The 22,759-nt window shown below is 45.6% G+C and overlaps 1 protein-coding gene across 1 annotated transcript; it reads left to right on the forward strand.

Annotated features, from left to right (window-relative positions):
- Positions 1–3,138: 3,138 nt before the first annotated feature.
- LOC124686962 (tricetin 3',4',5'-O-trimethyltransferase-like) lies at positions 3,139–4,203 on the forward strand. Its single transcript, XM_047220825.1, has one exon. It carries the CDS (start codon positions 3,148–3,150, stop codon positions 4,201–4,203), a length of 1,056 nt encoding a protein of 351 aa, XP_047076781.1. The 5' UTR covers positions 3,139–3,147.
- Positions 4,204–22,759: the final 18,556 nt, after the last annotated feature.

Here is a 22,759-nt window from a genome sequence, read left to right on the forward strand (position 1 = left end):
CTTCATGACTCTCCAGTCATCTTTCGTATTTCAGTCCATGCATTTTTTTCTTTGTAGTTCATAGGTATGTCTTTCACTTAAGACAAGTGAATCAGGAATATTATTCTGCTCCGCGGTATAATGAATTATTGAATCCTACTCAGTTTTAGTAAAAAATAAAATTTTAGGATTTCACGATCATCATCGTTAGTGCCCCCTCTCTAATCGAGCTTTGCCAGGTAGGGTCTATCACCTTAGCTCAGTTTTACTTTGTTCCACTCCGTATTTTAACGGGAACATGTTTCTCTATAAAAAAAACTCAGCAATTTTTTAAAGCAACACAAGTATTGATTCTTTGGTTTGTGGAGGGTGTATTCACAATTCATAATTTACAAAGAATACTCTACAAAGAACTTTATTCATCTTAGTTTCAAAATTATCCCGTAATTCAAAACTTTATGAATCTTTTGATGGTCCCTTTATTAAAATGAGTGTTTCTATTTTATTTTAAACGACTACTCTATGTAATATGGAAAACTTGCTAAGATATTTTTAATTCCGTAGAATACTTTATATTTTCCAACATATTGGTATATTATGTATCGTACTTTTGCTAAACAACTTTTCACAAATTTCCAATGTGGACCTATAACTCAAAACTTTGATCACTTTGATCCAATCGCAGTGACTTCTTTTTCTTGTTAATTTATACCCTCCTCATTTCTGAATTATCCAAGTTATTTAAGATTTTATTTAGAAATTACATATATTCACTAAATTTAGAATGAAGTTACGAAAGAATGATATTCACTATAGTTTGTTGAATTACATCATCATGCATATTTTTTCAACAATACGTTATGCATTCGATTTCAAATAAACGTGGAGTTTTATTCATGTGGCAATTGCAAACAAGTGTCATAAGATTATTCATCTAGTTACTTGGGTGTTTCATCAAATATGAACAAAGATGATGCCAATATGAATTAAAAATAGTATCATTCTAAATGATGTCATTATTAAGTTGGATATCATTCGGCATTTTCACAATGATTCATAAATGTTAAATTCATCAACAAGATCACAATAAGAATTACTCATCATAAATATGTGAACAGAAAGAGTTTATTCATAAAAGCGGACAACGAACTTGTCTTTATTACATATGAATAGGTTGTCTTGCGAAATGCAAAACACACTAAGAAAAGTTTGATAATGATTACAACTTTATTAGAATTGATAGCCATGTAGCGAGATAGTGTCATAGGCCATCAACATATGTTCGCCATCAAACACGCGCGTCTCCTTCTTCCCACGAAGGCTCCTCAAGCGGTAGGTCATGTTTTCAAATAAAATAGCACAATTATCAAATACTTTCCAATCCGCAATAAGCATTGGTAAGAAAAATATATACACCTTCTCCATCGGTGATTTCCATTGGAATTAGTGCTACTTTCATAGTCAATAACTTTTACATGATTCCATAGAAGGTGAACGGTTCCCTTTGCATGAAAATCTTCCTGACATGCTCTTCGTAGCTAGATGGAAGCGAATGCAACACCCCGGCCACCGCAAGCTCGCCTGAAATGTAGTAGTCCCAAAGGTGTACAAGATTAGAGTGTGCTTTACGCAATCTTTCCATGTGACTTTTCATGAATGTGCTCTCTTCCATCTTCATAGATAATAATTCATCCAGATGTTTGTACCTCATGAGTGTGACTTGTCCAAAGAACATGGATTTGAGTCTAATGATCATATCCTTCAGACCAGAGCGTCCAAAACGCGCTCGTAACTTGGGATCCTTGGAACCTCTCATGAGATTTTCGACATAGATGCACAATTCACGATGCTGCATAGATTTGTATAAATTTGGATGTATTTAGACGCTATTTAGTGTCTAAATACATCGAAATAGAAAAATCTCAGGCATCTATTTATAGATGGGGGGTGTAGCATATATATACATGTAAACTCATATATATGCACCCTCAAACTTTTCATTCAGCTGACGTCTCGTACTATTTTTCTTAAACCTTTTCAATTTAGCTATCGGTTGCTTTAGTAGTATTCAATTTCTCCACCGATCAGTACGTCCTTCAGTAAGAGGAACCTACGGTGCTGGAATCTGCTGGAACACGTTCTAGCGAGCGTGAGGCGTCACGCTCTGGCCTGTCATGTACCCTCCTTGGAAAAAATACTATAATTGTCAATGTAACTTGAGCTACTCTATATATTCTAGTCTAATATGTCACTTGTCTATGGACATTTTTTGGCATAGCTATCTGTGTTTTAATTTGTATGGCTAGTATGTTAGCGGGTCTAGCTTCATGTTTTATTTTGTTCTAACCAGTTTTCTATCGGTTGCAATTGCACTTGCAATTGAAATAAAATACTTATAAACCAAGTTACATCTAGAAAAATTCTCAGTTACAACACACTGGTAAAAACAATATCACAGTTGTCACTCCAGTTTCAACTTCAGTTGCAACTAAAAAAAGCTTAGTTGCCACTCGAATTACAAAATGATTTTTTAAATTAAAACCTGGTTTGTAATTGGGAAAATGCTCAATTGCAACCACACTTAACTGAAAAAATTATTGGTTGTAACCTCACATGCGACTAAAAAAACTTAGTTTAACCTGACTTGCAACCGAAAAAAATCTCAAGCAACTAAAAAACACAGTGGAATATCTCAGTTGCTACCACACTTATAACTTCAACAGACATCACAAATCATGATGCAATCCAGCGATTTAGGAGTGGCTCATCAACGCGTGCAACAACCCACCACGACAAAATACGGGTAGCCCATGACTGAGAAAAAAGCAGTCACATTGCAAATTCTTATAACTGTATTAGAAAAAATTGTAACAATACACATATGTGATTCTAAATGTAATAGCCCACCATAAAAAACCCAACAACTAGCAGAGAAATGCACCTAACAAGCCCATGTCTTGCTCAGGCTAGCAACTAGCTACACCACACCAGGAGGCGAAAAACACGCTCGCACATAAACAAATCAGTTATTCAGATGTATACCGTGACGACTCTATATATATCGTAGCCCCCCGGCAACTCAAGAAACGTGCTTACCCAGCAGCAAGCAGCAACTGGTAGCATCAATCAGACCCATCCTAGCAAGCAGCAACAGGTAGCATCAGCGACATGGCCGACGAAGAGGCGTGCATGTTCGCTCTGCAGCTGGCCAACTCGGCTGTGCTGCCGATGGCGATTAGGACATCCATCGAGCTGGGCCTTCTGGAGACTCTTGTGGGCGCCGGCGGGAAGTTGCTGACTCCCGAAGAGGCTGTCAAGAAGCTGCCGTCCAAGGCCAAGCACCCGGACGCGGCGTCCATGATAGATCGCATGCTGCGTGTGCTCGCCTCGTACAAGGTGGTGACGTGTGAGGTGGAGGAGGGCAAGGACGGCAGACTCTCGCGCCGCTACGGCGCCACGCCGGTGTGCCGGTGGCTCGCCCCCAACGAGGACGGCGCCTCCATGGCCCCGTTCGCTCTCCTCACCCAGGACCGCGTCTTCATGGAGGCGTGGTGCCACATGAAGGACGCGATCCTGGAGGGCGGCAGCGCGTTCCACAGGGCGTTCGGGACGTCGTGGTTCGAGTACGCAGGCCAGGACGCGCGCTTCAACCGACTCTTCAACGAGGCCATGGAGCACCACTCGGTCATCCTCACCAAGAAGCTCCTCGAGCTGTACAAGGGCTTCGACGGCATCGGCACCCTGGTTGATGTGGCAGGCGGCGTGGGCGCCGTCATCCACGCCATCACCTCCAAGTACCCGAGCATCAAGGGGATCAACTTCGACCTTCCCCACGTCATCGCCGACGCCCCGCCTTACCCCGGCGTGGAGCACGTCAGCGGTGACATGTTCAAGAAGATGCCCTCCGGCGACGCCATCCTCATGAAGTGGATCCTCAACTGCTTCAGCGATGACGAGTGCGCCACCCTGCTCAAGAACTGCTACGACGCGCTGCCCGCCCATGGCAAAGTCATCAACGTCGAGTGCATCTTGCCGGTGAACCCGGACGCCACCAACGGTGCGCAGGCGTTGATCGCCGTCGATTTGAGCCTGCTCGTGTACAGCCCGGGCGGCAAGGAGAGGTATCACAGGGACCTGGAGAAGCTAGCCAAGGGCGCCGGCTTTACCGGCGTCACGGCCACCTACATCTTCGCCGACTTCTGGGCCATGGAGTACACTAAGTAGTGTAGTACCCATGTTCCAAATTATAAGACATTTTGGTAGGCTAAACTCACCTACCAAAATATCTCTACGAACGGAGGTACTACTCGACAAATATCTGCTGCTTGCTATATTTCCTTCAGTTATTATGTATTCTACTCTTCAGAAATAAATGGCCACGCAGCGTGAGTCTGTTCACGACGTGAGCTCCAGATGTCAACTCAGTCACTGCATGGATCTTTTACTAAGCACTAATAAAACGTTTGCACAATTGTTTTTGCAAAATGGAGAGCCCGGTCTCTATTCGGAGTAATTTGTTTGCGAAAGAGTAAGTAAATGAATCAAGGGCGCTGCTTCACATCGGCGCCGCACAAAACGTCCTCCGTGCGGCGGCTCGCATGCTGAGTGTTTGAGACGGAGACAGCCCAAATGTGCGAGTACAATACGGTGTGTCAGGTACTACATGCAAGCACAGTCTGTCGCTTCTGATTTATAAGGATAAAAAATAAAACAAGTAGTAAAAAGCTCAGTCACAAATTTCTCACGCCATGCCGCCATGGTACTGGTGCACTAGCATATACTACCTCCGTTTCAAGGAATAAGGCGTCCTCGTTTTACGAGCTTTTTGTTGACCAAGAATTACTTCAAATATATAAAGATTGTTTGTATGAAATTAGCATCATTAGAAAGTGTTCTTCAATACGAATCCAACGGTGTTACATGCATATAATATAATTAAGATTTTGTTGCTTAATTTTTGTGGTCAAAGTTCGTCTTGGAATGCGCGCGCGCTTTATTCCTTGAAACGGAGGTAGTATGTAACTAGTACTCCAGATTAGATTACGTGACAAATTGCCAGGATTTGTGTTAGTAACTGCCATGTTAATTACCTGACAGATTACCCCGATTAGTATTTATGCCTAGCTACCATATTTGTTACTAATTACCGGAATTATTAGTAGTGAGCCAAGATTAGTTACTAACTAGCATAATACCCGTGCGTTGCTACAGATATACTAAAGTTTACCATATCTTTGTAGCAAAACAATTATATTTTATTTTTGTTAAATGCTAATCATCAATGAAACCACATTTCTTTTACACATCTGAATTAAGCTTTTTTAGTTTCATGCGGATTTACCGTATGAGCACCCTGGGCACATGTCCGGGCTCGACGCTAGCGCTTGCAGGCACTCCGGCAAGATCGTGAAGTACCTAGATGAAATTGTAAAATTCTGCTAAAAAATACGTGTTTTACATTAAATGGGTCAGCATAGGCCTGTTCGTCCATTCCTTACAGCTCAACTTTGTCCACTTCATTCCATAGTTCATTTGTGGTTCACAAAATAACAAAATTGTAGGCTATTTCTCAAGTTCATGAATGTAGAAGGAACTGGAATCAATCGATCGGTTCCTCAACTCGCGAGAGGAGTCTGGCGGCACTGGACGGCGGCTAGCCGGCGACAGCTCGCCTGTCTAGCTCGACCAAAGTGAAGTATCTTATTTGTAGTGTGCCCAGGTTCTGAAAAATTGCTAGGTCCGCCAATCCTATATGGCCAAACAAGATCCTAAATGTACAAGATCCTAAAGTTGTAAAAAAATTAAAAATCTAGATGTATATAATCAAGTCTTGTGTCAACATGTGAAAGGTCAACTCTATGGGTAAAGTCCATATATAATTTGCTCTGTCCTTACTGTAGCTGATGTTGTACCACCGGCATCACTGCTGCAGAATTGCAGATCTCCACAAAATCAACATTATCACTAAATATGATTTACAGGAACAACTTCTGTCCGGCTAATTCTCTCGTCATGTGCGTTGGAGATTCGTCGCACATCTAGATAGGTTGCTCATGTTCCTGTTGTGGATTCACTTATGTCTCTGATATTTCCAGCATATTAGAAACGAGAAAACCAGAAGGTTGGGTGCACATGACCGATCAAAATGAAGCCTTGCCGCCGAGCCTCAGGACACTCTAGACCTGTATTCCTCCTTAATTCCTTGCTGCGGATCGGGCACTATATTTTGCCACAAAGTGATTACCACCTCGCCATCGATCGCAAACGGTCGTTCACTGCGCCGGAGGCAGCTGAAAAGATGCGCTACTGCTTCAGCACTAAGTGCATGAAAACCATGTGGTTCTGCTTCCTTCCATCTTCACTGCAAGCCGGAGGACCACGACCCGCGTCGGCCGCCGCTCCCGCCATCGCCGAAGTTTTCAATGTGAAGTCTAGTGTCGGATGTCATGGTTTACAATCTCGCAGCTTCTTCTAGCTGGCCGCCCACGAGAGGTCCGAGATATCAGTCGCGGCTAGCCGTGGCTTGGCCGGAGCGATCACCAGGGAAGCCAACCAGGAAGTGCCCGGGCTTTGGCGAGCTGGGGCTTGCAGCTGCCGGCGTGCCGCACTTCGCCGCTCATGGTGCCACGAGCCCGATGGCGTCCCTAGCTTGAGCGCTGCCTATGGCGTTCAGTCCATTAGCTCCTGTGCTTCGCGTCTCCTTCGTACCTCATCGGCCACGCGAGCCTGGCGTCATCGTCGTCGGCGCGTCGCTGCAGTCGCATCACGACGTACTGTAGTAAAAGCCCCATGCAGAACATCGTTCTTCCCGACTTAACGCTTTGCTGGGTCTCTAGAAGCCGCCCGAGTTCTTCCGCGAGCGTGAGCACAGTGCATGCGTATTCCATCTGCTTTCCGGCATCACGGTGATGGTCTTGACGAAGAACTGCATCTTGCACAAATTGACCAACAGCAGCTTCCTCGTTTCTCCCTGGGAAGGGTATTCATTAGTTTTCGTCGGTCGACCTCGTCTCCCCTGATTCACGTTCCTTCTCGATCTTACGTGTATGTTTTTTTTTTTTTTGCACAAGGATCTTACGTGTATGTATAGGCAACCAGGGCCCATGAGTGGGAGTTAGGAAACGTGTAGCTACAAAAATCATAAACGCCTGTCGAGGCGGAGTTGTTATCGATCTGTACGAGGCCGATCCTATCCGGTTTTTAAGCTGGGATGGATCGATGCTGACTCCTCGCTTCCGCGAACGGTTTTTTTTACCGATTTTTTCTGTCGTGCGGGAGGTGAGTTGACATAGATCGCCACCCGGTTTTGTTGACGTACGAAGCGACCTTTAGATATACGGATACGGTTTTTTTGACGGACGAAAGTTTGTTTCGGTTTTTTTGACCTACCACACCACATATCCTTAACTTATTAGTAGAGATTGACAGATTGATTTGGCCTAATTGCCATATTAATTCCGCCCTCTCAACAGGAGTAATTGACAAATTGCCAGGATCATTAAGCCTAACAAGATGATAGCCCGCGCGTTGTTACGGAAGATCATGTGTTAATAATAGTTCTTAAGAAACTTGATTATTGCAAGGATTAACAAAATATTGTAATTGTTCTGAGAAATAGCATAAAATTGAAATGCATAGTACTTCCAACATTCAAAGGTATTATTGCTAGCTTATTTCTTCTTTGTGGGGAGAACATCGCTGATTGACATATGCGGTGCACTCAGTCGTGAACATTGGGAGAAAGTGAGTATACAATGTTTTAACAACAATTCATGTTAGGTTCGCCGACGAAGTTTGGCATATATGGTCCTCTATTTGATTGATTAATCTCTTCCATTTTCCCATTTTGGCCCCTGCTCCTTAGGTTAATAATGTGATGTGCTTTTCTCAAGCATGCATCCTTGGAACAGAAAAACAATACATAAGAAATGTGAATAGTTACTGGATTGTGAACCTTAACTTTATGTATCGGTAGACTATCACCAATGGTCATGTACAACAAATATTATATGAGAAATCACAAACATATTTAAAGAAGCCCCGCCATCATACTACATGAAGTCGTACCTGCCCAAGGTTTTAAATGAAGCTATAATGCCAATCTTTAAACTGGTTTTCTCCCTGCATTCAGATAAGAAACAATCGGGTGAGGGAGTGTTTGAAAGAAGTCATCAAAGTTGTCTTTTGTGTATTTGACTTTTCCCTAACCTGCATGGCTGAAAAACGAAGTTATTTTAATCAGAATAGACTACTGTTTTTATGTCTGAATCATGCAGAAAGCATCTGAATGGAGCCATGGAGATCTTCCTCTGATCAAGTACGGAATAAACTTGCTTAGTTACGCACGCAGGCCCCAAGAATTGTGTTAGCGTAGAAGCACTATCTTAGTTTTTCATTCCATTTTCCTTCATATAATGAACAAATTTATGGATATGTACAGTGTATCGTAAATTGGCATATGAAAATACCAAATTTAAGGGAGCGTCAGGGGATTTGCAACAGATGGAAATAAACTTGTAAATTTCTAGGCTTCACGTGTGCAATATATATATATGATTTTTAACAAAGAAAAAGACTAAGAAAATTCTGGGAACCTGGAATAATGGTGCGAACATAGTCGAGAATCCCATGTGTGACAGCGTGAGTCTGCCCATCATTCACCAAGATATCTCCCTGCGCAGCAGCAAGTAATACAATTTAGGACAGCATACATCAACGAAAGGAAACAGATTATGCAAGGTATTCGCGGGGTTATCATAACTAACTGAATCGGTCAATTTCTGCTGCTGAGGAAACGACGCTGATCGGGATCAGGCCGTAGAGACCAAGCTAAACAGCTGATTCTTCTCCGTGAGCGATTACGCCGTGCTAGGCAACACGGCATGCACGCACGTCCGGAGTTGTACGGGATATCGGTCGTGCATGATGTCGGAGATGCGCTAGTGGAAGACGGGCGCAAGCGATCGCCAGAGACTCGGCAGAATAAGGGCATCTCCAACCGGGCGACCCATCCCGCGCCCGCGCGTCCGGATGGGTCGAAACGGACAAAACCGCGGCCCAGCGCGCGGACCCATCCCTAAAACGGATGGCCGCGGCGTCCGGGACGACCCAAACCCGGCCCAAATCTTGGACGAGTTTGCGTGGCCGCGGACGCGAAAGGCTGGTCGCTCGCGTCCTCCCTTGTCCGCCCTCGGCCCGCCCGTCTCGCCTCCCAAAACAGAAAACACTCCAGTGTACTCCCAAAACCTAGAGATGGCCGACGAAGCGACTGCCGCCGCCACCGCCCCGACACCACCGCCACCATCGAAGAGGAGGCACCCGCGGCCGTTGCCGCTCCTGCCGTGGAGGCGGCTCCTGAACTGGCGGTGGCCGAGCTCCCCCCCGGGCCGCCGACGAAGAAGGCGAAGGCCGAGCTCACCCCGGAGCAGAGGAAGCTCGAGAGCAGGAAGAGGGCCGACCGGCGCAGGGCGCTGGACCAACGGAAGAGGGAAACCGCTGCCGAGCCGGAGCGGCAGCGGGCGGCGGAGCAGCTTCTCCAACTCCGGACGGAGGCGAAGAGCGGTCTCCTTCAAGAGCAGCAGAGCCATGCTATTTTACGGCCACCCAGCGCTCGGCCAGCACATGATCATCCCCGGCACCGGCGCGGCCTCGGTGGGGAGCTCGGCCTCCTCCGTGACCCGGCCCCTTCCTCCAAGGTCAACTGCCCCGCCGCCTATTTGGGCACGAAATGGGGGCGCATGGGCGGCAGGCGTACCAGTCACGGGATGGGTCACCGGAGGTGGGCGAGTCCATGACGGGGCCGTCACCTTCGTCCATTGACCTGAACCGTGCGCCGGCGAACTCCAAAGGCCCGAAGAACCTGGGAGCCGCTGCGACGTCCGGTGCACGCAACCTGTTCGACGATATGTCGGCCGCGCGCGCGCAGTCACCGTCCGCCGTGCAGGCCCCTCCGTCTTTCGCGCAGACAATGCCGACGACCCTTCCATATCCTTCGACACAGCAGGCTCCCCAGCCACCTCCCATTGACACACAGGAGGGCACAACTGCCTGTCCCGGCAGCATAAACATTGAGGAGGAGCCGTTGTTCGGTGAGGGCCTCACACAAGCCGCAGCTGCACAAGCTCGAGGTCGCCGGGTAAGCAAACGAACCGCCAACTACACGAGAAGGAGGACAAGGTGCTCGTCGATGGATGGTTGACCATCGGGCAAGATGCGTTGACGGGTGCCGAGCGAAGGGGTCCGCATTCTGGCGCCGGATCTATGAATACTTCCATGAACATCGCAAATATGGACAGGAGCCATTTGAGAGCGACCGCAGCGAAATATCGCTCCAAAAGAGGTGGGGAGCAATTCAAACGGAGTGCAACAAGTTCCGGGCGGCGTATGAGCACGCGAGGCGGCTCCCCGTTAGTGGCATGGGTGTGAAGGACTTGGTATGATTCATAACCTCAACTTATTCATCCGATGTTTGCACATTTGTTTATCGTTGTTGTCTCGCTTTGCTCTAGGTGTGGCGAGCTTTGGAATTCTACAAAGCCAACAATGGAGAGAAGACCTTTGCCTTCCCTCATTGTTGGAAGGAACTCCACGGCACCCCCAAGTTCCGGGAGGGGTACGAGGGCTACATGGCGACCTTGATCGGCAACAATCCCGCCAAAGATGCCACGGTCATTGACCTTGATGGTGGGCAGCCTTGCGGCAGCTCCGCTTCTCGTGCAAGTCGTCCACGCGGCCACAAGTCAACCAAAGCCGACATGAAGCGTGATGCGTCGTCCATGCTATTGTATGGCACTTTGAAGGAGATGCATGCGGACAGAGAGGTGTCCACGGACAAGAGGGATGAGAGGAGGCGCCGGGAGAAAGAAGAGGACAGGAAGAAATTCTTTGATGTCCAGCAGAAGAAGCTTGAGATTGAAGAGGTCAAGGCGAAGACCAAAGCTAAAGAACTTGAGCTCAAAGAGAGAGAACTTGAGCTCATAGCAATGGCAAGGGCTAAAGAGGTGGAGCTGAAGGCGAAGGAAGTTGAGCTCAAACGCCAAGCCGAGGACAACCTCATCATGAACGCCGACTTGACCAACATGAGCGAGGCAAAGAGAGCTTGGTTCGAGAAGAGACAGAAGGAGATCCTCGAGCGCCCAAATTGAGTTAGACAATCTCAATTGCAATTTTTATATTTTTCTCAAACTATGACACATTTTATTTGATTTATCATGGTACATTTGATAATATTGTATGGTATTTGATAATATTTTATGTTTCCTATATATTATTTTATGTTTACGAGATATTATTATATATCAAAGTGAATCCGTGGCCAGAGGACCTATTTTCCAAAGAAATAGGCCAAATGGCCAAATGGCCAAATGGGTGGCCGCTGCGTTGGGCGCAGGACGCGACCCAAACGGACGCGCGGACGCGGGGCTCCGTCCGCGCGTCCGCTCGGGCACGCAAACGGCCCAAAACGGACGGCCCAGCGCGTCCGTTTGGGTCGCCCGGTTGGAGATTCCCTAACCCCCTCTCCTCCCGTGCAGGATGGTTCTAATGGAGGTGCTGCTGATTTAAGACCGGAGCGTGACGTGACCCCAATCTCAGAGTTTAAAGAGGATAAATTATGCGGCAACTCTTCGGATGCCTCCATCCGTTTCTGATTCTGGAGGAGATCTTGGGGGCAAAGAAACGCAAATTATCAATGGCTGTAGTAATGGTGAGATTGTTGATGACGTGGTTTCACAAAATTTGTTGGCAAGACTGCTGATGTGGCACTTTAGGATTGCTTGTAGATACATGATGAGGTGGATACCTTGCATGTGCAGGAAAATGGGATCACCTATTAAGAATAGAAAGATTTCCAGGTTAATTAAGGCCTAACTGCCAGGTTGATAGCACAAGATCGGAAGACTCTTCCACGCGCTCGTCATTGCATACCGCGCTTGTCAGCGGCTTCCCTGCCATAGCGAAGGGCTCCCTAGCAGAGATGCTCGCCGGCGACAGCCTCGCACGCGAGGGACACCTCCACCTCGTCGGAAAAGCACGCTGTAGATACTCGCCGGCGACGGCCTCCCTGCGCTGGTAGAGGAACACCTCCTGCTCCTCCTCATGAGCACACCTCAGAAGCTCGTCGGCGAAAGGCCTACCCCTCTAGCAGAGACTTGTCCCTCGCGAGCGCGCCGGAGATACTCGCTGGCAAAAGGCCTCGTCCTCATCGCGAGCGTGCCGCAGATGCTCACCGGCGAAGGCCTCCACCCGCTACAGTCTACAGAGGCTCCTCCTCCTCGCGGGTGCGTCGCAAATCCTCGCCGCCGCCGACGCTCCGCAACCTCCCAGCTCGCGGCTCAGCTTCACGCTGCCAGAGAGAAGACGGATTCTGTGGACAGCGATAAAGATAAGGTGACGCGGTGTGGGTGGGCCTACGAGCCTGCGATGGAAAAAAGTGCCGGTTCCTTATAGGACGCGATGCCATTTGCACGCATCGTGGCGTGTCGCACGGGAGTGCTGCTTATGCGGCGCTTTCCGTTAGATTTCCCCATGAATCAAACAAAGGCGAATCCGCAGCAGTGGTTTAAAAGTGGGGCCGGCAGCACATGTGAAGTTCAGAGTCCTACCTTTCAGGCTGAAAACCCAAGGTCTGGCCTTAACTGGTTGTGTCTGGCAATAATTTTATTGGAAGCATTGTTTTGAGAGCGGGGACTATCTTCAGGGTGAAAACCTAAGATCTTTGGTCGGGCGATGACGGCGCTGGTGCACCGTTTCCTTCTTGGAGGCGTCGTTTTTGAAGATTCTGTATTTCAGGTGTTGTCTCGGTGGTGGTTGTATTGTTGTTGCTAAGCCTAGGATGCTATAGCGGGACTATTGTTTCTTAGTTTTTTTTTAACTGTGTGCATCCGTATTGCCATTAGGGTGTCGAGTTGTTGCAAAGGCTAGGTGTAATTGGTAATATATTCCCATTACAAAAAAAAATCTAAGTAGGAGCAATCCACTAAGTTAATTTCTCTCAACATGCAAGATGTCCACATCATCAAACATCTCTATGCAATCATAACCTGCCACCTAATCAAATCTTCCATGTCATGAAAGAAAAAACAGCACATTTTGTCAATTTTAATTACATTATTTACACGTAAATTAATCCATTCATGTTCTGTACATGTTAGCCAGTTATCTTGGTGGGCTAACACAATATAATTATGTACTGAGTATATGATTAGTTACCATCCCACAAACCCTTTCATCTTATGGTAACGCATCTACTCCGTGGTCGTCCTTTTTTACTTCTCCCACTAATTACCTCATCTTTATATTTTGATCCATCGTCACCTGGCCCGTCTACACAAAAACACAGTCCTTACAATACCCTTTCATCTCATCACGTCTCAAGCAACCATGGTCGCGTTCACCAATGGCACACATGACTGAATCTCAAGCGGCTGAGGTAGGGTGCTTTTCGGTCTAATTGTTAGTATTGGGAATCAGACTATGTATATGAGATCAATTCTCAGATTCTGTGCTATAATTTTCTGATTAATTGGTGTATTAGTATTAGAGAGGGGCAGGTTATATATTGAGCTTGAAGATAATTGCAAGCTTGAGGGTAATTGTTTTGCAAAATTTGTGACGGGTGTCTTTCTTTTTAGCTTACATTCATTATAGTCTGTAAAATATTTTAAATAGTTTCTTTCTTTAGTGAGTTGTGCTCCCTCTATCTCCATGTCTTTGTATGTACCTTGCGATCATTTGTCTACAAAATTATATTCGAATGTTGCGGAATGTATGTATATAATCCTAGATCATTCTTACAAACATTGTGCATCATGTTTTCCAATAGGTTTATACTAGGACAACTGCCCGTGCGTTTTTCTTGCAAACTTGCTGCATAGCGAGCATCAAAACAATCTCCCAGCTCCTAGGTCTTCCCTTCATGGTCATGACATCATAGTCGTCTAAGCTCTTTTTTCTCTCCATCTCATGCTCGATCTATTGCATCTACACAACAGCGGTGCCAACGCCCCCGCATGGCCGCACATGATAAGGGATTTGGCGCACATGTCATCAGCAGTACACAAGGCTTGGGGTAGCTAAGTGAGCTAGGGCTCGGTGACTCGTAGTGTGCGTCATGAAGCTAGCTGGTTCCCAGCGAAGATGATAACACGTTCGTGCCATGGGTTGCCCGGAATAAATAGAGATCGTCAACCAAGATATGTCCCCATGAAGGTGATGAGACGCTGCCAGCGTGGCATGATGCCTGGAATAATCAGGAGATCGTCAACAAAGAACCGGTAAATATTGAACGAGACCCACTGCTTAGCCTCCGATATGATCTGAAATCTCGCCTAGGTCCAATAATGCTACCGACAAGATCAACCAAGATGCCAAACTCAGGCTAGCCGGCGTTGTTCAGCTATATACATCACGAAAACATAAGTGGAAACTCAAATCTGGTCGAGTTGTACTTGGTTAGGCCACATTAATTGGATTTGGGTGCGCCAAGCTGGAACAGCGCGACGGACGCGAGATTCGCCCGATATGGCGGCCACCTCTCCGGTGTACTTTGAGAACAAGGGAAGGACTCTGCGGGCGGACGTGGATCCAGGGGATCGAGCGGGGATTTAGAGGAGTGCAGCTAGCGGAAGCGGGCGATGTGGCTTGCGGCGCAAGACTACTATATGTACCATCTGACAGATTTTGAACCGTTTTTTGGATTCTAACTTACGGATGGCATAGGTGGGTAATTTTGTATCAACTTCAGGGGTAGTTTTTCGTGACGTACCAAACCAAACCGAACGACGGATACACTTTTGCTTTTATTATTATTTATATTTATATTAATATTTATACTAGGACAACTGCCCGTGCGTTTTTCTTGCAAACTTGCTGCATAGCGGGCATCAAAATAATCTCCCAGCTCCTAGGTCTCCCCTTCATGGTCATGACATCATAGTCGTCTAAGCTCTTTTATCTCTCCATCTCGTGCTTGATCTACTACATCTACACAACAGCGGTGCCAACGCCACCGCATGGCCGCACATGGTAAGGGAAGTGAGCTACGGCTCGGTGACTCGTAGTGTGCGTCATGAAGCTAATTTTTCTTTTGGCTCTGTGTGGCACAAGTCTTGATGATGGATAGATGGAGTGGTAGTGGTTGTCTTTTTATTATAGGTTAGTGTAACAAAGTTTGTATTGTACATGTACTCTAAATTCATCCAATGTTTAAATCTATGCTCCGTAGTCTGATTAATTGTAGGTACACATAGATTTTGATAATATTTTGATTTTTTTGGTCGGTAAAGTTTTTTTATACTGGAAATAAGTTTTAATTTCATCTCCATCCATCTAAATATAAACAACTCAAACACACAACAATCCATATCAAATAATCAACACAAAAACTTAACAGACAGTTTCAAAATATTAGCAGCAATTTTCTGGACAGAGATTTGGTGCTCCTGCTATTTTAGAAAAAATAAAAATCATATTTATGTGTTTCAAAAAAAATAGAAAAAAAATTATGGTGTAGCCAATGAATTGTTCCACAAACGTGCAAAATTTCAATTTGAAATTCAAAAAAATTCTGGACTACACAAAAATAACAAACTTGTGGATCTGGGTATGCATATTTCAAATCTCCAAAATTTAACAGATTTCGTCTTTTTATGTTGTCTACAATATAAAGAATTTTATATTTAAATTTTACACGCTTGTAGGTTACGTCATTTATTAGGTCTATATTTATTTTCACATTTTTTATAACAAATATGTATGATTTTTGAATTTTTTTAAACAGTAGGAGCACTGGTGCCCATGAGCCAAAGACAGTTTTCGCAAGTTTCTCTATCTGTCAATCATTTTTCTCTCGTCAGTTCATATGCAAATTAATAAATCAAGTCCCTCATTTACAATTAGTACAAAATCAGTAGATGCAAACGAATCAATCAATGGCAATAGCAAATTCAGTACATACAAATCAATAGTTGTGTTTCTCCCTCTAGGAGCTTGGCCTTGCCAAATGGCAGCATTGTCTTTCTCCCGTTATTCCCCGTCAGAGATTGTTAGTAGTTAGGCCATCATTCCTACACGATTATAGGTTAGCAACAACAGATAACATGGTCGTGGACATCATACTGCATAGGCTGCGGCAGGACTCGTGCTGCCATGGCATGTCGACGGCTCCTCTCTCAAAACTGAAACTCGCTAGCGAGCCCCTGAACCTGAAGTTGAAGAGTGCGCGGTTACTTCCCCTTGCTTGCCTGCCGCCGCCTTGGCCGCGTCCGCTTTCTGTCCACCGCCGCTGCCACAAGAAGAACCACCAGAAGAGAAAGAACCGGCGTTGCCCCCATCCCTGCCGAACGGAACAGAAGGGAGAGGACAACGATTCCACATGGACGACCGTATCTGCTAGGGATGGCTTCTACTTCACATGGATAAACGGATTGGCTCGCCCTGCCTTCTGTTCGCCACTGTAGCACATCCTTCGCCCGGCGCAGCTGGCTGTATGCTCGGCTCGATCTGCCACCGGCTTGGGGCGGTGGTTCAAGGGTGAGACGATAGCGGTGGGGCTAGGGAGGCCCAAGCGACCTCTCACAAGTGCAATATGAGCAGGGCATCTTCCTCTGAACCTCGTGCCGTCACAATTTCTTCTGAGGGCTGCGTCCTGGCCACCGTCGGCGTAGACGTAGACGTATACGACGGAAAATTTGTATGTACTGAATAAACACCAAAAACCGTAGCAGTTAGATCAGATCGCTCAACCACTGAAAAAACAATATGTTGCTCTACTCCCTAATTAGGTTTACTAACTCGAGCAGTCAATTTCTTATGCTCGTAAATCCGCAGCCTTTGCGTGTACGAATTATAAATCGCGGGTTTTGCCCAGACGATCTTCTTCTCCGTATATTTTGCCCCGACTATCTTCTTCTATGTACTATATAGTACGATGCGGCAGACCATCTTTTTTCTCTATACTTGATTGCGAGCTACAGCATGCTGCGCTCCTCATAATATGCAACCGTCCCTGGTGTTGCTGCACAGGCGGAGGTGCGTAGCCCAAGGTGCAGCGTCGAGGCCTTCTAGATGTTGAGTTTGGCCAGGGTGAACGGCCCGTCCTCTAGCTAGCTGGTTCCCAGCGAAGATGATAACACGTTGGTGCCGTGGGTTGCCCGGAATAAATAGAGATCGTGAACCAAGATATGTCCCCATGAAGGTGATGAGACGCTGCCGGCGCGGCATGATGCCTGGAATAATCAGGAGATCGTCAACAAAGAACCGGTAAATATTGAACGAGAGCCGCTGCTTAGCCTCCGATATGATTTGAAATATCGCCTAGGCCCAATAATGCTACCGACGAGATCAACCAAGACGCCAAACTCAGGCTAGCTGGCGTTGTCCAGCTATATACATCACGAAAACGTAAGTGGAACAATCTGGTCGAGTTGTACTTGGTTAGGCCACATCAGTTGGATTTGGGTGCGCCAAGCTGGAACCGCGAGATTCGCCCGATACGGCGGCCACCTTGATACGTCTCCAACGTATCTATAATTTCTTATGTTCCATGCTAGTTTTATGACAATACCTACATGTTTTGTTCACACTTTATATCTTTTTGATGCATTTTCCGGAACTAACCTATTAACAAGATGCCGAAGTGCCAGTTCTCGTTTTCTGCTGTTTTTGGTTTCAGAAATCCTACAAAGGAAATATTCTCGGAATTGGACGAAATCAACGCCCAGTATCTTATTTTTCCCGGAAGCTTCCAGAGCACCGAAGAGGGGCCAGAGGGGAGCCAGGGGGGCCCCACCCCACAAGGCGGCGCGGCCAAGGGGGCGCCCCCTATGGTCTGGCTCCACCAGGACTCCTCCGAGGCTGCCCTTCCGCCTATATAAAGCCTCTGTCGCGAAAACCCTAAGGGAATAAGCCACGGGACGAGAAAAGTTACGCAGCCGCCGCCATCGCGAAGCCAAGTTCGGGGGACAGAAGTCTCTGTTCCGGCACGCCGCCGGGACGGGGAAGTGCCCCCGGAAGGCATCTCCATCGACACCATCGCCATCTTCATCGCCGCTGCTGTCTCCTATAATGAGGAGGGAGTAGTTCTCCATCGAGGTTAAGGGCTCTACCGGTAGCTATGTGGTTAATCTCTCTCTCATGTACCTCAATACAATGATCTCATGAGCTGCCTTACATGATTGAGATCCATATGATGAGCTTTGTATCACTATTAATCTATGTGCTACTCTAGTGATGTTATTAAAGTAGTATATTCCTCCTTCATGATGTAAAGGTGACGGTGTGTGCATCATGTAGTACTTGGCGTAGGTTATGATTGTAATCTCTTGTAGATTATGGAGTTAACTATTACTATGATAGTATTGATGTGATCTATTCCCCATTTCATAGCTTAAAGGTGACAGTGTGTATGCTATGTTAGTACTCGGTCTAAATTGCAACGGTCTATTATGTTCTAGAGGTTACTTAAATATGAACACCGAATGTTGTGGAGCTTGTTAACTCCGGCTTGAGGGAGCTCTTGTAGCCCTACACAATGAATGGTGTTTGTTATCCAATAAAAGAGTGTATGTAGCACAAGTGAAGAGAAGTTATTTATTTATGTGATCATTGTTGAGAGTGTCCACTAGTGAAAGTAGGATCCCTAGGCCTTGTTCCCGAATAGAAAAGTTACACCACAGAGAATTGCCTCCCACGCCAGCAAGCTATTTTCTGGCACCGTTTCCAACAAGTTCTGCTACATGTTTACTTGCTGCCATATTTATTTCAGATTGCTATTACCACTCATATTCATCCATATTACTTGTATTCACTATCTCTTCGCCGAACTAGTGCACCTATACATCTGACAAGTGTATTAGGTGTGTTGGGGACACAAGAGACTTCTTGTATCTTAATTGTAGGGTTGCTTGAGAGGGATATCTCTGACCTCTACCTCCCTGAGTTCGATAAACCTTGGGTGATTCACTTAAGGGAAACTTGCTGCTTTTCTACAAACCTCTGCTCTTGGAGGCACAACACTGTCTACAGGAATAGAAGCGTGCGTAGACATCAAGCTATTTTCTGGCGCCGTTGTCGGGGAGGTAAGGTAAAAGGTATTCACATCCTCCAACTACTAAGCTATTTCCTAGCACTGTTGCCGGTGTGTGACACTACAAGAAAAGTTGCCATGGCCGACGAAGTTGAAGTCGCGCCGTGGTTGCTGGTGACCATGGCCGACGATTTTTGGTCTCTCCGTTGTGCATGTCAAAACGTTTTTTTTTCTCGTTTTTGAGGCCACCTAGCCCGACGAAAACGGCCAAAACGTGGCGTATGGTGTCCCGGGATGTGGTGCATCTCGAAATCTCGGATTCGCCGGCCGAGTCAACGCAAATCCGCACCGCCGAGGGATGTAGGGCCCAGATGGCAGCCTCTCTGGCATTGTTTTTTTTCTCGATCGCGCTATCTCGTTCAACGCTCTCCGATCGAGCCGTTTACGATGCAGGATCATGGGTCCCGCATGTCATCCTCTATGAACCAAAATTCTTTCTATTCTTGGATTTTTTTGACACCACGATTTACGGCTACTTCGTTTTTCTTTTGATCCCTTGCCGCCTTGGAAACGTTGAGACCGCTGCCGCTAATTGGGACCCGCATGTCATCCTCTATGAGCAATCAACTTTCTTTTCTTGGAGTTTTTTTGGCACCTCAAATTTGGTCACTTGCCTTTTTCTTTCGATCCCCTGCCGCCTCTCAAACGGTGATACCGCTGCTGCTAAATGGGACCCGCATGTCATCCTCTATGTACTATAAAACTTTCTTTTCTTGAGTTATTTTTGGCTCCTCATATTTGGTCACTTGCCTTTTTCTTTCGATCTCATGCCACGTTTGAAACGTTGAGGAACCTGCTGGCTCATGGGACCCGCATGTCATCCTCTATGTGCTATAAAAGTTTATTTTCTTGGATTTTTTTTCACCCTCTAATTTTTGGCTATTTCCTTTTTCTTTTGATCCCCTGCCACCTCGGAAACGTTGAGTAAGCTGCTGACTCATGGGACCCGCTTGTCATCCTCTATGTACTATAAAATTTTCTTTTCTTGAATTATTTTTGGATCCTGATATTTGGTGATACGTCTCCGACGTATCGATAATTTCTTATGTTCCATGCCATATTATTGATGATACCTACATGTTTTATGCACACTTTATGTCATATTCGTGCATTTTCTGGAACTAACCTATTAACAAGATGCCGAAGTGCCAGTTGTTGTTTTCTGCTGTTTTTGGTTTCAGAAATCCTAGTAACGAAATATTCTCGGAATTGGACGAAATCAAGACCCAGGGTCCTATTTTGCCACGAACCTTCCAGAAGACCAAAGAGCATACGAAGTGGGGCCACGAGGTGGCGACACCACAAGGCGGCGCGGCCAAGGGGGGCCCGCGCCGCCCTATGGTGTGGGCCCCTCGTCAGCCCTCCGACTCTGCCCTTCCGCCTACTTAAAGCCTCCGTCGCGAAACCCCCGATGCGAAAAACCACGATACGGAAAACCTTCCGGAGACGCCGCCGCCGCCAATCCCATCTCGGGGGATTACGGAGATCTCCTCCGGCACCACTGCCGGAGAGGGGATTCATCTCCCGGAGGACTCTACACCGCCATGGTCGCCTCCGGAGTGATGAGTGAGTAGTTCACCCCTGGACTATGGGTCCATAGCAGTAGCTAGATGGTTGTCTTCTCCTCATTGTGCTTCATTGTTGGATCTTGTGAGCTGCCTAACATGATCAAGATCATCTATCCGTAATACTCTATGTTGTGTTTGTCGGGATCCGATGGATAGAGAATACCATGTTATGTTAATTATCAAGTTATTACATATGTGTTGTTTATGATCTTGCATGCTCTCCGTTATTAGTAGAGGCTCTGGCCAAGTTTTTGCTCTTAACTCCAAGAGGGAGTATTTATGCTCGATAGTGGGTTCATGCCTGCATTGACACTGGGACAGTGACAGAAAGTTCTAAGGTTGTGTTGTGCTGTTGCCACTAGGGATAAAACATTGGCGCTATGTCCGAGGATGTAGTTGTTGATTACATTACGCACCATACTTAATGCAATTGTCCGTTGCTTTGCAACTTAATACTTGGAAGGGGTTCGGACGATAACCTGAAGGTGGACTTTTTAGGCATAGATGCGGTTGGATGGCGGTCTATGTACTTTGTCGTAATGCCCAATTAAATCTCACTATACTTATCATGACATGTATGTGCATTGTTATGCCCTCTCTATTTGTCAATTGCCCGACTGTAATTTGTTCACCCAACATGCTTTTATCTTATGGGAGAGACACCTCTAGTGAACTGTGGACCCCGGTCCATTCTTTTATACTTGAAATACAAATCTGCTTGCAATACTTGTTTTTACTGTTTTCTCTGCAAACAATCATCTTCCACACAATTCGGTTAATCCTTTGTTACAGCAAGCCGGTGAGATTGACAACCTCACTTGTTTCGTTGGGGCAAAGTACTTTGGTTGTGTTGTGCGGGTTCCACGTTGGCGCCGGAATCTATGGTGTTGCGCCGCACTACATCCCGCCGCCATCAACCTTCAACGTGCTTCTTGGCTCCTCCTGGTTCGATAAACCTTGGTTTCTTTCTGAGGGAAAACTTGCTGCTGTGCGCATCATACCTTCCTCTTGGGGTTCCCAACGAACGTGTGAAATACACGCCATCAAGCATATTTTACGGCGCCGTTGCCGGGGAGATCAAGACACGCTGCAAGGGGAGTCTCCACTTCCCAACCTCTTTACTTTGTTTTTGTCTTGCTTTATTTTATTTACTACTTTGTTTGCTGCATCATATCAAAACACAAAAAAAAATTAGTTGCTAGCTTTACTTTATTTACTGTCTTGCACTTTATATCAAAAACACAAAAAAATTAGTTACTTGTTTTACTTTACTTAATATCATGCATGTTTTTATTTCACTAGTTAAGCATAATGGAAAACAACAAAAACATGAGAGATCTTTATGAACTTTATCTTGAATTAGGACATGATGTGTTTGAAGAGAGAATTAAAAAACCCATGGAACTTTATATGCATGCTAATGGGAATGTTATTACTATGGATGCTTTGAACACCGTTGTTGCTAATGCTATGGAAAATTCTAAGCTTGGGGAAGCTGGCTCTGATGAGCATGATCTTTTTAGTACCCCAAGCATTGAGGAGAAAATTTCCTTTTATGATTACAATATGCCTCCTATATATGATGATAGCCACTTTGTTGAATTTGCTCCCACTACAACTAATAAAATTGATTATGCTTACGTGGAGAGTAATAATTTTATGCATGAGACTCATGATAAGAATGCTTTATGTGATAGTTACATTGTTGAGTTTGCTCATGATGCTACTGAAAATTATTATGAGAGAGGAAAATATGGTTGTAGAAATTTTCATGTTACTAAAACACCTCTCTATGTGCTGAAATTTTTGAAGCTACACTTGTTTTATCTTCCTATGCTTGTTACTTTGCTCTTCATGAACTTGTTTATTTACAAGATTCCTATGCATAGGAAGCATTTTAGACTTAAATGTGTTTTGAATTTGCCTCTTGATGCTCTCTTTTGTTTCAAATACTATTTCTTGCGAGTGCATCATTAAAACTGCTTGAGCCCATCTTAATGGCTATAAAGAAAGAACTTCTTGGGAGATAACCCATGTGTTATTTTGCTACAGTACTTGGTTTTATATTTGAGTCTTGGAAGTTGTTTACTACTGTAGCAACCTCTTCTTATCTTAGTTTTATTTTTTG

The sequence above is a fragment of the Lolium rigidum genome, chromosome 2 (assembly GCF_022539505.1).
Source record: "Lolium rigidum isolate FL_2022 chromosome 2, APGP_CSIRO_Lrig_0.1, whole genome shotgun sequence".
NCBI classification, from domain to species: domain Eukaryota; kingdom Viridiplantae; phylum Streptophyta; class Magnoliopsida; order Poales; family Poaceae; genus Lolium; species Lolium rigidum.